Source organism: Canis lupus, chromosome 11 (genome assembly GCF_003254725.2).
Source record: "Canis lupus dingo isolate Sandy chromosome 11, ASM325472v2, whole genome shotgun sequence".
NCBI lineage: Eukaryota > Metazoa > Chordata > Mammalia > Carnivora > Canidae > Canis > Canis lupus.
In genome coordinates, this window is record NC_064253.1 from 36,159,852 (window position 1) to 36,177,493 (window position 17,642).

Below are 17,642 nucleotides of genomic sequence, written 5' to 3' on the forward strand. Positions count from 1 at the left end.
AAACCTTTCGATGGGAAATCAGAAGACTATGTTTTGACAACAATATGTCTCTGTGACACTCTGGGCCTTATTTTGTGTCAAACAATGAGGTGGCTATCTGCCCCATGTGATCTCAGAGTCTACTGGTATATGAGTGAATATTCTGATTTCAAGTGAGATAGGTAAACATATTTAACAACCTCAGGATATGCTTTAAACAATTTTTAAACTCATCTAAGCTATGATTAGTTCAATGACTAGGCCTATGCTGAAATCACATCTTGAAACATTATTGTAACCATTATTGTGGAATTTACTTTCTGATTTTGATGTATTGAGTTGTTTTCTCCTCTCCCCTTACTCCTAGATGTATAATTTGGGTCGGCTGTATTCTTTCAAATGAAGAATTGGCATGGTGGTTGCTGTTACTTAGGATAAGTGTATAATCTCTTTGACTTTCTTTTGTTGGGCAAACTGCCCAGTGAGTATCAATTTTTTTTAGAGCTACAAATATAGTTTTAATAGATTCACAGATTTCAAATTATTAGAATTCAGAGCACGTCTCTCCAAGGGTGAGCAGATAATTCACAACAATCCATGTAGATGCAAAGGAGATGACAATGGATCAATCTGTATGTAAGTTGACATAGCGGTTTACTGCTCCTCCTATCTCTACAGCCCACTCTTACCTCCCAGCACACACGCTTTTCATATGAAGAAAAATGTCTCAGTCTATGGGAGTTCAAATTAGTCATAATATCCACTTTAGGGACTGAGGAAGACTTACTGTAAATCAGCCACTCAGAAACCACATTTGACATATTTTGGTTAGAATGTAACTATAAGTTGCATAATATGGTATCTATTGATTAGAGCTTGGGATTATAATGGAAAGCAATTGCCATACATTGAAAATGACCAACCACAAGATAGAAAACTGTTCCTGAAGAGCCCACAAAGGGAATCATTTTCCTTATAATCTGAAACTCCTTATCCTCTAGATGGTATATTCTATCACTCCCTTAAGGCTGTATTTTGCCCTAAAGGTGCTAAGATATCTTAACCTCAAATCACCTAACTATTGAACTCCCTGAGACCAAGAGAAAGTTCAGCAGTGTAAACTGAATTCATTACTGACATAGCAATGTCCATTCTAAATTGGAGCAAAAAAAGCAAATCAGAATAACATCTCACTGGATAACAACTCCCAAATGGTTGAGGATGTTATAATAGTTATAAATTCATATTAGAATCTGCCTGGGTTTTTTTCTGTCCCTTTTACCTTCATAAAATACAATCATTTATTGAGGGAATCATTGTATGTCAGATACCATGCAATACACTTCATTTGCCAAGTGTCCCTTCCATCTACCTGTACAAATAGAGAACATTTGTCTTCTCTACCACCCTTAAAGAATCATTCCTATAAGTAGTATGTATTTCTTTAAACAGGGAGGAAAGAAATCATATACCACAGAGAAAGAACTAAAATCAGTTCAATCATGGGCAGCTGGGTAGCTCAGCGGTTTAGTGCCTCCTTCAACCCAGGGAGTGATCCTGGAGACCCAGTATCGAGTCCCACGTCAGGCTCCCTGCATGGAGCCTGCTTCTCCCTCTGCCTGTGTCTCTGCCTCTCTCTCTCTCTCTCTCTCTCTCTCTCTCTGTGTGTGTGTGTGTGTCTCACGAATAAATAAATAAAATCTTTTAAAAATAAAATAAAATCAGTTCATCCACTTATAAGAAGCAAAAGGCGCTACAGACTGGATGGTAGGAAACTTTGATGTTTCATACCCTCTGCATGAGTCATAATAGTTAACCTTATAATTTTTGGACCATGACTCCAATAAAAATACAAAACTACAATAAAAAAGAACACATATAATAAATAATTGTGTAACTCAACTGCTTTTGTTAAAAGTTGATTTCTGAAACAGATTCTTCTGTCATGTAAGTGCTGAAGACGTGCATAATGTTTCAATCTTACTGAGGACTACTTTTTAGTTTTTCCTTACACTCTTCCCTAAATCTTCATTAATCTATCAGATGTCATGGTTTAATAGAAGCATGAACTACATACCTATTGGGTTCCTGGGTCCTTTGGAAAAATGTAGTGAGGATTTGGGCCTTCATTTTTGAAGATCTGAAGGGGCTGAAATAACCCTGTGACAAAATTCTTCTAAATAACCGTTTTTTAGAAGAATATTAACAGTAGCAAAAACAGTTAACAACTTTCCCCCATTCCAAAATCAAGACATGGAATATAATTGAGATAATGCTTCTAAATGTTTTGTGCTTCAATGTGAATAAAGCAGTGGACCTGTGTCCATGAAAAGGAAATGCATTACACATTCCAGATACTTTGGTCTGACCAATTTTCCAAGTATTTCCAAGAATTTCCAATATAAAATTATTAAGAAAAATGCCAAAGTCCTTTCAAATAACAAAGTTAAGGTACAGGCACATCTGACTGAACTCATGCAGGAAGCACACTTCAACAAATGAGGGATTCAGGAGAGCAAATACGCCAAAGCATCCAAGGCTTTCTTTCAGATCCATAGGAAAAACAACATTTCAGTCCCTATGGTGGGCTCCATCTCCATCCTGTCTCACCTCTTAATCCAGCCACAATACCTAACTTTCCCCCTTTATAGCTAAGTAACATCTGACTGAGTTTGCCTCATGTGCATCCTGCTTCCTAACAACGTGGAAGAAGATGTATATGCATAAATTAGAAGTGTGGGGAGTTAATGCTCAAAGGACAACAAGGATCAACTAAGAATGAGTCAATGGGTAAACATTTCCCTTTTATTTTGTGGGGAGATGTATTTCATAAGGGGTCTCCAAAGGCCCCAGTGAGAAGGAGTACCCATTAGGAGTAGTACTGATCACTTTAATAATTCATCTTTGTATTGGTTTCCCATGGTCCTTCATTCTTACTCTGGAATCTACTTTTAAAAAGTACCTTCCTGTAAGTCAGTGTCTCGTGATCTGTTTGCAGGAGGACCTAGGTTAAGTCAGCTCTTCAAAATATTCTAAAATGTATAAATGAAATAATATCTGAATGTACCAAAATACAGGAAGAGATAAGACAATGACATAATTCACAGCAAAAAAGAAAAGATAAATGATGAAAGGAGAGAAACCAGAAAAGCACTTAGAAGACCTAGAAGGCTAAATCTTCCCATTTAGAAGAAGAGGCAGCCCATGGAAGAGCCATACTCAGAAAAACTCCAAAGGGGACAACTTATAGCCCTTTACTTTTACTACTAGAGCTTCTATTTGACAGAAAGCCAGACTATACCCCAGAGCTCCTTATATGCTCTGGTCATATGTATCACTCTCAGTTAGAAATAGAACATATAGCTTCATATTGTTTTCTCAAATCTTTGAAACCTACTTCCTTATAAGATCTGAGAAGCAGGCTCTCTCATAAGTGAGCAGAGAAAAGCAGTAAACTCACTGTTAGTCACCTCTTCAACCCAGAAAGCTTCCTGTCCCACCATATGCTTGGCTCCAGTCAGAGATCCCCTGATTTCAATACTAGTTTGACAAGTAGTGTCCTGCAAGGCTCCCAGGAAACAGACCCAAACTCCATCAAATACGTCTGCATAGTACAACAGTGACTGAAAATCCAAGTTGCATAATCCAGAACAGAGCCAAGTGTAACAGTGAAAAAGTATCCTTACATGTATCGTGAGGTTGTCTTGCGCCACAGTTTCTCTCATTAAGGACATTCTGAACAAATCATTCATAGATGATTGGTCTGAAATCTTTTAGTGGTTACTGATTCACAAAACCACAGAAATAATACATATTCTGCTAACAGCCAGGGATGTTGCTATGGCATCACAGATAATCGCCTTTGAAACAGAGGTATCTGTGGCACTCATGTGAAGACCAGAAAAAAATTTTTAAAATAATGTATCTAAATATCTGATTTGTCAATTTGGAAATGTTTAACATCAACACAGAGAAAAAAGGAAAACAAAATCCTGATTGTTTAGGACAAAATAAAATCATAATTAAGACTTCATTATATACATTCATAACTGCCCTGTATATAATCCTAAAAGGACAATGTTCTAATAAATCCATTCTCTAGATGAGATTAGGGAGTAACAACAATTATCAGTCATCAGGCTCCATTCATAAAAGTAAATCAAGAGGGAATTACCTATAACATTTGTTTTTCTACAAGTCCTTGAATTATTAGACACTACTACCAAATTCAGGTGAAAGAATAGAAGAATGCCATGAAGTAGTTAAGCAATCTAAGAGCAAAACCAATAAAATACTCGCCTTTGATTCAGTTTCCCAAAAGCAAAATTTTCATCTGGGGACATAAAGAAAACAACCTCATGGGGTAAGGGAGATGGGGATGAGGAAAGCAGGCAGGAAAAAAAAGGGCAAAAAACACCAGCAAAAGGCAGCCCAGGTGGCTCAGCGGTTTAGCGCTGCCTTCAGCCCAGGGCGTGATCCTGGAGACCCAGGATCAAGTCCCATGTCAGGCTACCTGCATGGATCCTGCTTCTCCCTCTGCCTGTGTCTTTGTGCCTCCACCCCCCTCCCCCAACCCCCCACCCCCACTATCTGCCTCTCATGAATAAATAAATAAAATCTTAAAAAAAAAATACCAGCAAAAGTCCTGAATCAAGTACTAGCTACTGACACTAACAATTTTCTTTTGCACTAGGATTCTGTTTATTTTTTTTAAGTGTTTCTGTTTTCTGCTCCCTAGCTAACAGGAGTGCTTTCTCTTTCACATGGAAGATAATGAATGTCCTTGCATGTGTTAGACATGGACTTATATGACTAGGAGTTATAAGCAAAATTCCTTTGCACATCAAAGAAAAAAAAACTTTGTTTATTCAAGAAATTCCTAATGGCTTCATTTATAAGTAAAACTTTCTCTTTATTTGAGACCCAGTGGCACAGCAGCATATAGCTAGAAGATAGCAGGTAACTCTCATAATGAACTCTGCACAGTTTTGAGAAAATAATATCTGAAGGCAGTTTTTTCTTCTGGGGTCAGTAGATGAGTGGTTCAAAAAGAATAAAGTGAACAGCACACAACTGGCGGAGGAGAGGAGGAACATTCTTGCTAATTAAAATTTCCAGTTCTTATGGCCCTCTATATACACAAATCCCAGTCAAGAAAGGCTTGCAGGATCAGGCCTGTACCAAGAAAAAGTATACCATCATCACATTAATTGTATTATTACTTCATAATGCTAACCAGCCAGGTTTATATAGAAGAGATTAAATAACAAGATAATCTTATAAACAATGCTCATTTCATCAGTGTACCAAATAAGTTTGATTTATATCAGTAACTGTTCTTTTAATTAATTTATGCATCCACATGCTTTAATTTACAGACACCTACACTGGGATAGGGATAGCTATTTTTTTTAACATTTTGAACTTTAAGATGGGTTTATGTTTAGACTTCCCAATGTTCACACTTCAAAAATGAAGTGACTGTTAAAATACCCTGCATTAAAATTGAAGCTTGCAAAAAGAAAACATTTTATCAAACTCCATGCCTATCTCTCCCTGCCAACATTTATGTGTTTAATTTTAATTAGTCTGGCTTTACTCAAATTTAAAACGAGATCTATTCCAAAGTTATAACTTACCTCTTTTTACCAATATTCCCTTCAAAAGACTTTTGGATATATAACTTCATCTTGTTATAGTATCAATCTTAAGCTCCTATATTTGTTTTCATGAAGTTTCTTGTGATTTAGAGGGAGAAAAAAGGCTAGTTCAAAAAAATCATTCCTACTAACATCAGGGACTTGGATAAATTTTTAAAAGTCAACTTCAGGATGCAGGTTTAGAATAGTAAGTACTACCACTCAACAGTTAGAAATAAGAGAATTTTAGAAAGGGAGGAAAATTCAACCAGAATGATAAAAATAGTTTGTATGAGTCCAAACCCACTTACAATAAGCTATCAGTGACATCATGGTAATGCTAGCACTCTTTGAAAACCCTTAAGAATAATAATGTAAAAGGATTATCTTGGTGTCAGGATTATTCCAGTTTAGTCATTTTACAACATCCATGGATACTTTCAGTATGGGGATGAGGATGTCTATTTACTTATTTAATTGGACAAGCAAAAAGGTTTTTACTTGTCTTTGATATAAAACTTTTATTTATGTATTGGATCAATGTTTATTTGTAGGATGTTAATATAATAACAGATGACAGCTACATTATTTGTTTTTGATTATACACTTCTAGAGCAGAGATGCTGTCTATTCAGCTCACTTTTAATAGAACACAAACACAGTACCATACTCAAAAAAGTATTTAAAGATGTTTTTTATAAAAATTATAAATTCGGGATGCCTGGGTGGATCAGTGGTTGAGCATCTCCCTTTGGCTCAGGGAATGATCTCAGTTTCCTGGGATCAGGTCCCATGTTGGGATCCCTGCAGGGAGCCTGCTTCTCCCTCTGCCTGTGTCTCTGCCTCTCTCTATGTGTCTCTCCTGAATAAATGAATAAAATCTTAAAAAAAAAAAATTCAAGGGAATTTGGTCTGCCTCTGTGCTCCATGAAACTCCACTGGCAAGTATCGAACATTAAAAAGTAACACATTCTTGAGTAATTCCAATCTTCAGTATATGTGCTGCCGAAGCAAGCACAAGTAATTCCATTCTTCAGATGTCTGTCCTGGCACTTCTCTTCTTGAAACAGGGATTATTTAGATGGAACTATTTCCACCTCTTAATGTTCAAGAGCTAGCTTTTGTCAAACACCTAACTTCTACCCTAACCTCATGCAAGAAAATAAAAGAAAAAAAGCCAGACCCAAACATCTCATTTCTTAGCATCACGTTAGCAGACTTCCTGCATCAGGCAGAAGGATCTGCTGCTTTCATGAGGGAATCTGCTAACATCATTACTGTGGTGCCTAAAAATGTAGCCTCCTGGCATTCTTAATCCTCACTCAGATGATCTAGAACAAGGGACACAATCAGTCAAATAATTTTGTGGTAAGAAAAGAACTATATAATGCTTACAAACTCTTAAGGAAATAAAAACCAGTAAACAATATCTTCAAGGCTCCAATGTATCGAGAAAGGAGAATGTTTTGCTAACGATGTAATTTGGGTTTAGTTTTTCTTAAACTTCTCGGCCTTGGTTTCCAAATGTGTAAAATGAAGACATTAAATTATATAAATAATTCAGATAATTCCAAGGTTTGAATTATGAAATCATATGAAAAATATACTGAGTCCTAAAGAATCTCACGCACAGATTCAGATTCCATTATCTACCTTAACAGAAGGTTTTTCCTTTCTTTTGCAGGTGGAAGAATAGTAGACTATGTGTTTTCAACAAAAATCCTCATTTATGTAGTGTTACTCATTATGACTAATTCAAAATATTCAAACAATATCACTAGCTATTTGTAATGATATACATTTCATGTATATACAAAGTCCATATATATGCACACATTCTGACACAAACATAAAATTCTATTCAAGCCAAGAATTAAAATACTTCCTATTTTTCTATCATTTTCCCACCTTCTACAAGGCACCTACAGAGCTGTTAAGACATAAGAACTTACATAAAATAAAAACAAGCATCTTACTCAATGTTTCTTATATTCATACTGACAGTTCCCAACATGAACTGATGTTAAGCTGGTTATCTAAAATCTAGATAACATTCTCTCATCCAGTGGTTTTGAGAGAGAATAGAGAATGTAGGTATGTTCTCAGGCCCATCAATCAAGATACATAGAACTCAAGATACACAATCTATGAATTTAATGACACTTAAGCAGAGAGTAATAGTAAAACGGCAGTAGAAAAATTTTTAAAAAGGTCCTGAAAATATGTAGGGTCATCCAGTCCACACTCTGCCAAAATTAAAAAAAGGAAGGATGGAATTTAAGCTCATGAAACTGTTTTTTATCTATTAAGTATTTACTAAGACTCCTGCAAAAGAAAACAAGCAACTACTAAGTATACTATCATTTGCTTTGTTGGAAAATTATTTGTTTTGAGAAACACATAAATGCACTACAGAATGCAGTGATTTCTTCCATGTAAAGAAAGAAAAGCACAGGTATTTTGTTCAAAACTCCCTATGTTCAAAACAAACAAACAAACAAAAAACCACAAAGAACTCCCTGTGTTCACCTTGGATTCCTTATTATAGAAAAATATTATAAAACTTTATTTAAAAGTGAGTATTTTAAAGTATCTTTAAATGGTTGAGGTATGTGAAATTTTCAGGAAAAAAAATTCTTCCTAATTTTTATCTTAGCCACCAGAAGCTAGTAAAATACATTTATATCATAACAATAATACATTCACTACTTGCTCTGTGCTAGACACTGTGTCTCATGCACACACACAACCCTTCAATCCTTCCCACAATGCCAAGAACATAGGCCTGAAGAACTCAAATCTTCCTGTTATTTTTCATCAGTAAAATGAAATCCAAAGATCAAAACACAGAGAAGCAATCTCCTAACTACTGGTTGCTCTATTAGATGTCAAGAAACTCTATTTGATTTGAATGCTGTCCTCACGTCAGGGTAAGAAGGAAAATGGTAAGTGGGAGCCACAGATTTCTGGCTTTCATCAATTCCACTCAAAAGTCCAGGGAAAGGGATGATTTACTGAGTATTCTGCATTCCCTTTTCATAAAAAAAAATTAATCAAGGTCCATTCACATTCCTTAAAAAAATCTACCAATGTTCATACAAATTTATGTAAAAATGCAACCTAAAAATTTTAATCTTACAATTTAAGTAGCTGTAGATATTAATCTTTTAACTACTGGCAGAAAAACTAGGGCTATAAATGAAAACAGAACTGTAGTCCACTTTTATGAAAGAAATAGGTTGTGAAGAGAAATATAAAAGAACAAAAATTAAAAGGATGATAGAAAGGAAAGAGAAAATGGAGAAGAAAAAAGAAGGAGGTACACAAGAAGGAAAAGAGAAAGGTAGTAAGGTAAAGAGGGGAATGATAGAACAAAGGAGGGTAAGACGTTTGTAGTAAAATGACTCTTGTCCAAGGCTTGCTGGAACTCTGGACCATCGCCTCTATGTGACAGAGGGATTACCTCTCTGGTGGTTTTTAAAAATGCTTTCTGTATCTACACAGTCTCGTTTTATTTTTCAAAATCCTGTGTTTATTTTTAAATAAAAATTCAAGTTTGAAAACTCTGCAAACTCTGCAAACAAAGGAATGACTTTTATTTTAGAAATGTACTTTGGAACGTACAAACCATTGCTCAGCTTAGTGCTCAAACCTCAGAGATGGCCCAACATTCCAAACCTGACAGTCTTTCCTTTGTAAAGAAATTAAGGCCGTCTCTTTCCACAGTACTTGGAAATTACATTTGAAATTAGTGTTCGTGATTGTGCAAAGCCTTGAAAATATGTCCATTTGCTTGAGAAATAATCTATCGCGAAAGATAGTTGTCCTTATTCTCAAGAAAACAATGTAGATGTGCCCAAAGAGCCAGAAGCTCTCAAACGAACATCCCAAGTTGGTTATCAGAAAAAAACTGTCCTGCCAAGAGTATGTATATAGAGCAATTGCACTGAATATTGTACCCAAAGCCAGATCTATCTATAGAAAGGTGAGCTATGCATCAATCCAGTTTGGCTTAGCAGGCTAAGAATCCACCTACCCAAACCACCGTGACCTGATGGCTTGCCTTTTTCTTCCCATTCACCTACCCACCCTGAATTTCAATAAACTATTGGTCCTTACTCTATCCCTCAATAAGAATGCTTTTATATAAAAATTCATTAAATAACATACCACTTTTAATATACTGATCCTACAAACTGTTACTCTGTGAAGTGGTTCAACAAGATGTCATCACTACATAACAACTTGTTTCATTTACAGTATCTGTTTCACTTCTACTCATGAGCTAATATAATTCAATTTTTTTTAACTGCACACAGGCTGCTAGACACATGTGCATGGCAAATGGAATCTGAACTTAGCTTAACAGCCTCATTTATTCCTGATGGTTTAAATTATTTCATCACAATTAATGACACCCCCTCAGCTTCCTGTGCAGCGCTGCCAGATGTTCAGAGACCACAAAGCCACTCTCTTCTTTGACGGCTGGTGACAAGTCGTCCTCTGAAGGACGTTCCCTAGGTACACAGGCCGGATGACACCTCCATTGCTTAGCACCTCTCTGCCTCCCAGAGTAACCATGTTGAGGAAAAAGCAGGAAGGCATGAGAAACCAGCAAATGCATTAGCAAAGGCAAATTATGTGAAGTGATCTACACTCGGAGGAACTTGGCTCCTGCCACAGGAGTTCCTAACCTTGTTGTTTAATGAAAGAGCTCTTCATCCACCTTCCCAACCCCTGGCATCCACTGAGTACCTAACATGGCATCAGTCCCCAGGGAATGTCAAAGGACAATAAAAATATAAACTTTTCCACATGGATCCTGTTTGGTTTGTTATTTAAACTTATCACCCTCACCATAATCATCATGTTGTTTTTGAGAGCGAACACTCTGAATGGATTATCATTATAGCTTCAGCTATAATTTTCTTCTATCCTATTCAACAGATAAATCCACTTGAAACATACAACGTTTTGGGAACTTGTGGTTAACAGTTTCGCTTCTTAAAAGTTTATGGAGGTATATAATATGATGGATATGCAAAAAAGTTACATACATTTCACATATACATTTTGATGACTTTGATTTACCTACTTTTCTTAGGCTTTATTCATTTCAGGGGCTGCTGGCTTTTTTTATCCTTGTTAGGTTTTATTTGTTGTTTCGTTATATTTTTTAAAAAATATACTGAAAAATAGACTTCACACTTTCTTATTTTGATTCTGATAATAGGCAAAGCCATTTACTTCTTTTCTTAACAAAACCAAAATTTTTCTTCAGTATGAAATTTAGAAATAGTAATTATCTTATGTTTATCATTTTACATATACAAAAAAATATAAATTCATATAACCACAGGTAGCTAAGAGTAGCTAACAGGGTAGCAGAAACAGTAAACATACTAGCACTGATACATTAAGAATCCAACACTACAGCTCCAATTTGGAAAGCATTTCCATCAACTAGAGAACATGTGGCAGACATTTTATGGATTATTTTTTAAATGTTAAAAAAAAAGCTGATCTTATTCAGGGAATAAGGGGCCTCTTTCTTTGCCAAAAAGTGTAATAGGAAAACTGAAAGGCCACCTGTGTCAGCCCACCCTATAGTATGAACATAAGCTATAAGAGCATTTTGGAAAATATCTTCAAACTAAGATGAGAAAAAAAAATCAGTATCAATACAGATTCCAAGCAGATGCAAAAGGCTTCTGTGCATGTTAGTGATTATGTGTGTGGCCTACACAGACTAATTTTCAGATGCCTCCAAACTCAGTGTACTTTCTCTTTTATAAACTATTTGGGATTAAAACTAGAAGCTCATCCATATCAACTTTGACAATGGACACAAATACAGGGTAAGCTAATCAAGCCAAACAAGTTGAATTTCCCCCCTCATAGAAGGCTCTTTTAATATTAAATGCCTACTGAATTTTACAAACATGCTACACTTAATATTTTGACAGTTGTTTATTAAAATTGCTTTCCTAGGAAGTTCTATGAAACCAACAGTCTATATCAGAATCGAGGAGATCAGAGGAGTCGAGATGATGGCATACTTGCAGCAAGCAGACAACAATAGGAAACTCTCAGCACTCCTAGAGTTGCATCAAATTTTCCATGGACCGAAACTAAAATGAAATAGTTCAATTACTAGGAGGTAGATAAGTAAAATAAACAACTAATTTCATACAGTGAAGTTGGGAGACAGTCATATGGACCTCATTCTGTTGTCTCCAAACACTGTATTGGAGGGAAAAAGGAGCTGAATAAACTTTAAACTCTCATGTAGGGATGTATTGCTTGTGTGTCCCTGGCAGATGTGGAAAGGAGATGAAATGGGCAAGGGAGAATCAAATATCCCATCGCTGCAGGTTTGCTGAGGCAAAGAGCACTGCAAAGATCTCACATCTGGCAATCATTTGTCAATAGCTGGAAAGAGAACGGCAGGAAACTTTCTGGCTCTTGGAGAAGATGAAAAGACAAAAACCATGTGTCACACACACACACACACACACACACACACATATTCTGCAATGGTACAATGACTACTACACTTATTCTCCACCCCTCTACTACCCCCCTACATTTAATGATCTTCAGATATACTCAACTCCGTGGTCAAAAACATGCAGTCACTTGACTTGTTAAAGCTGCAGTGTATGTACATTTTTCAAATAAACCCCAGGGCTGATGTTAGAAAATCAAAATCAGTGAAGCATAGACCGCCTGGTACTTTGGGCAGGAATCCTTGTGGTTTAGTCAATAAACAGAATCTGAATGAAAGACACCACAGTAACTAGACAGTAACGTTTTGAACAGTTCTTAACCTGAAAGGGGGTTGGGGAAGGCGGGTGCACTAGTGACCATGGAGGTAAGGCTACCAGTGTACTTGGATGGCTCACTCTACCTGCAACATGACTGTGTTTAGCACAAGGTCATCTGCTGTTTTTTTTCTCTCTCTCTCTTTCTCTCTCTCTCTCTCACACATACACACATACACACACACACACACACACACACACACACACAGAGTGAACTTGTACTTGAGGAATGTTGTGAATGAATTTGGAAACAGTTTGTTGTTGTTTTCTAAATAATTATACCTGTTTAATAGGGTGGGAAGGAGAAACTTCAAATTCTATTTATCCCATACTGGTGATAATAATATAGAAATGTGCTGGCTTCATTATGAGTTCATAAAAATGACCAGCTTTGCCCTAGCAGATTTATTATGCAATTAAAAAGTTTTCAAGACAACCCACACAAAATTAATTAACTTTTCTAAAATCACGGGAATTTAAATCTGGTCATGGTGATCGATAGACTTCAATAAGCAGCTTTCATTCACCCTTATGCTGCATTTAACTAGCAGCAGCCGCCAAGCTCATCCCCGTGATTCCGTAAGTGAATGCTGCAGGTTGTTTAATAACCTGGCAAATTCACAGTAGCTTGTCAAATTATTACAGGAACAGTGTCATCACTAAACAAGCCTGATCACGGTTAATTACAATGCAGACTAGAGAGCAGCCACAATTGTTCATTAATTACAGGAAGCACCTCATTTAAATTTTATGGAAATTTACACTTGCACCCCAGTAAGTCTGGGAAAAAAGTGATCCTTCACGCATTCACAGAAGAAAGGAGTCTGTGGTTTATGAAACACCACAGTAAATTGTGTCTATCTGGTACTGAAATATTGGTTCATTATTTACTCTAATTTTTAAGCACTTTAGTGATGAAAAATATCAAGTCAACCCCACTTCTTGAATTCCCAACCAAGAAAGGAACTGTGTTGGGTTAGTTGTAACAACTTAATACAGGAGAAGGCACAGTTAGACTCAAAAAATAACTTTTCTCTGACTGAAAGTATAATATTTAACAGCAATTAAGGGAAGTCTAAACTAGAATAACCACTTCCTAAAAAATAATTATATAACAGCACAATGTTTTGCTAATATACATCAGTCAACCTTCCAAGCTAAAGAAAGTACACAGTTTCATATTCACTTCAAAAACCACTGAGGAAAATCAACAAAATTAGACAGTGAATCAAAGTCTTGATTTCCAGCTACTTCTCTAAATCAAGCATGTAACACAAAAATCCAGCAGATACGCTTGCAAAAAGTCAAGTCAGACACAGACTTCCAGGATAACAGCCATTCAAAACCAAAGATATGTTCATGAAAGAGTGTCAGGGATCTTGGGATTATTAAGTAATAAAGTTGCTAAGCCATCTGAAATTTTAGTGATAGAAAAAAAGTGAAAAGGAAAAAAATAAGAACAGAAAGGGACTCCATCAGTCATGAGAAATTATGTCAGCTAAAATAGAAAAGTAAATCAGATATGGTTGCTATGTCTAAATGAAACCCCTTCATAGGAAAGGATATAAACAAACTACTGCTCCTAAATCAAGGTATACAAGAGGTTATTCTCAGAATCAAAAGGCCAAACAGCAAATCCTCTAGTGGTTATAACATGGCCCTGGGGGACAGCCTGAAAATCAAGCAGGAAAAAGTAGATGCCTCTGGCAAATCCTATAGTGAATTCCCTGGAGTGCGGAATTAAACTAAAAACTAAAAAATGGATCATTCCTTAGGAAAAAAAAAAAAGACCAGAATACATGCCATGGCAAGAATGAAAGGACTCTAAGCTAAAAACTATTCCTGAAATTGTTAGCTGGTGAAGAACATATTGTCAGGTTTTTTTTTTTTTTTATGACTGACAAAATGTGGATATGTACCAGGTATCATTAAAATGTATGGAAGTCATATTTAGAAAGGAAGAGGAAAACGAGAAGGAAATGTTCAAATGGGTCCCAGTTAATATACCAATTCACCACATTTGACTTTTTGAACAGATTCAACCTTTCCACTGGGTCTGCCAAAATGGTGTTGCAAGAGGAGGAGTCCAATAAAATGAGACTCATTTCTCTGCCCAGGGGCTTGGTCTTCTTTGCAAAGGACTGTGCTGAATTGTCAACTCTACAAATGTTTAACTACCTACAAGCGGGGTTTCACTTAAACTAGTAAATATACATCTTCTTTCTTGCTATGTTAAAATAATATGCTCTGTTGGTCTCTTTCAGTTTTATTTCACACAGTTACATCTGCAAAACGCATCACTCTTTGCTTCATAACTCAAGGTTCACAAACAGATTATCCAACAACCACCCATGACAAGCCATTCCAGGTGATGTGTTTGAAGAACATAGCTTGTCCTACCCAAAGAGGTCAAGGATCAGACCACTCTCCATGAAAAGTCTTCCATCACTCTGCATTTATGTGTCACATACAAGCTGTTCGGTTTCTAAAACTGGGAAATACATGACCATGTCTCATATGTGTCACACCTGCTTTTCTGTTATACTGTAGCCATACACCACCCAGACAGTACCAGCTTGCGGCACAGCAGAGCTCAGGTGGTCTTCCCTAGGCCAAGAGCAGGTGTGCAGGAGATGGTAGACTCTCCAATACCATAAAAACTGAAACCTCTTCCTACCATCACTTCCACCTTCACTGCAACTGTGAAGTCAATTCTTACAACTATTCTCCTCTCACATAGGGTATCTAAGTCAGTAAAAATGCTTTAAAACTAAGCTCATGGCTCAGCGGTTTGGCGCCTGCCTTTGGAGCAGGGCGTGATCCTAGAGTCCGGGATCGAGTTCCATGTCAGGCTCCCTGCATGGAGCCTGCTTCTCTCTCTGCCTCTCTCTCTCTCATGAATAAATAAATAAAATCTTAAAAAAAAAAAAAAAACTAAGCTCACTATGCTCATCCCGTAAGTCTGAAAATTTAGAAAATGATGCCAAATGCACGTCCTAAAAAATAATATGTGTTTACTCATCTGTGGGATGCCATTCACATTACAACTTCAGCTAGTATCTTTGCATTAGTATCACACACATTCCTTAAATATTAAAAGGCATATTAAGTAGAGATATATCTTTAAACAAGATGTCACATTTTTATTTTTTATCTGTGATACACTAAACTACTTCTAATGTCACAAGACCACATAACATGAACTGAATTCCAAGTAAATACTTTCACTTTGCTAATAAACTTAGTATTGTATCACAGGATGTATCTCCTCATACATGAAAAGGGAAGATACTTGTTAAATCATACTTTTCTATTACAATGCCCAGTTGAATGGCTTCTGTTCTCCTGAGCTAAACCATAATGCAGGAAACATGACTTGCTCACCATGTGTCTCTAGTGCCTAGCACAGTACCAAGCACATGATAACGATTTTTAAAGATAAGAGCTACTCTTTACTGAGGGCCTATGCTAAGCGCTAGTTTATATGTTAGAACATTTACTCTTCATAATCACCTTGGGTGGTAAGTCTCCATTTTATAGATGGGAAAGCTAAAGCTCAGTTTGGTTGAGTAACTTTGCCAAAAGTCTCATAATAACTTTTGTCAACCTAGGCAGCCAGCTATCAAGAAACCATGTTCTTATCCACTGCAATATATATCATTTCTTGAATGAATATATGTATTATCTCCAGTTACAGAGAATTTATCCTGAAAAGGACTTTTTATTGCATACATGCTACCCTGATTCTTCTTTTACACCTGTCTCAATCAGTTGTCCATCTCCTGATGGCATTGATATATCTGTATGGCCTTCAGGGATCACTGTTTCTGTCACACCACCCCCAACTAATAAAGCAATAAGACTCCAACCTGGACTTCCAGCCTCTGGTCTGGTTCCTCCAGGTTTGGGCAAAAGTCTGCACCCAGCACTCTGCCAGCACATGCCACTGGAACCTAGGGGAATATGGCCAAGTTAGATGCTGGGTGTGGAGGCTGCTAAGAACTACATAAATACACATCTGATCCAGACAGAAGCAGATATGAAACAGGCCATCATGGCTTCATTGGATTTTGACACTCAGGATGCCAAATATATTATATCATATAACCAAGTTTATTAATTATCAGAAGGCAAATTCTAAAAAGAAAAGATCCACAAAACTTTTATTCCCCATTGTATCCACAGCATGTAGCACAAAGTAGGCATTTAATGAATATGTCTGGATGGGAGGAGGAGAGAAGGTAAAGTACAGGAGAAAAAGAAACATAAACATAGAATCTCTGCTTGATATTGGTGACATTTTTCCCCTCTTAATTTTCTTATGTGAGAATGAAAAACATTGTATTCTCTAATGCCTAAAGTTCCTTTCCACTGTTAAAATATCTGTTCAAGTTTATTTTTCCTATTCATGTATATAGGTTAGCACAGACTTTATCAATATTTATTTACTATCTCTAAATTTTAATAGGCTTATTTTGTCTGTTCCAGTAATGAAAATGATAACAAAACAGCTATAATTTAGAATGTTCCCTATACCTAAAATTTTACACTGAAAGCCACTAAGATTCTTTTTCAAAATTAAATTATCTTAGTCGATCTCATCCCAAAATATTGCCTCTACTGTCACCTGCTTACTTCATTTTAGATTTTTTTTTAAAGACTAAAGGACTTAGATTCCATCTAAACCTGCTTTCTGCTTTTTTAAAAAAGTTCTTTGAATCACTACTATTTCCAAACACATACTATCTTTGTTAATCATACAACTATCTTTATCATAATCCATCAATCAGTTTCAACCCACCTGTCTTCTTTCCCTATCAAAGCCCACCTTTGCTGTTCTGTGCTTTAACTCCACTTAGGATCATCTGTGCCAGTCAATTTTCTTTGCTGAGATCAGTTTTCAGCCAAGTGTGTGCTGCCTTAGAAGATATTTCCCTCTTTCTTTCCACCCACGAATCAGTTCACTTCTCTAAATTAAAAAAATTTTTCAATAAAGTCCACTTTGCAAGTTTACCAGAGAGCATTACCAATATTTTTTAAAAAAGCACTCAGTCAAGACCCCTGGGTGGCTCAGCGGTTGAGCGTCTGCCTTTGGCTCAGGGCATGATCCCTGTTGGGGATCTGGCAGGGAGCCTGCTTCTCCCTCTGTCTATGTCTCTTTCTCTCTGTCTTTCATGAATAAATAAATAAAATCTTAAAA

General features: G+C 36.5%; 1 protein-coding gene across 22 annotated transcripts in view; it reads right to left on the reverse strand.

Annotated features, from left to right (window-relative positions):
- Nucleotides 1-17,642, reverse strand: part of BNC2 (basonuclin 2) — a 438,856-nt gene that overhangs the window by 235,425 nt on the left and 185,789 nt on the right. For 16 of the 22 annotated variants that reach the window (XM_035697029.2, XM_025432660.3, XM_035697027.2 and 13 more), the window contains one exon: nt 16,312-16,395. The exons of 4 other annotated variants lie outside the window; for them this stretch is intronic. In XM_035697029.2, coding sequence (XP_035552922.1) covers nt 16,312-16,395 — 84 coding nt within the window. Of the gene's footprint in view, nt 1-16,311; nt 16,396-17,270; nt 17,520-17,642 lie in introns of those variants that run through there. 2 more of the 22 variants (XM_025432669.3, XM_035697030.2) reach the window with 1 other exon arrangement.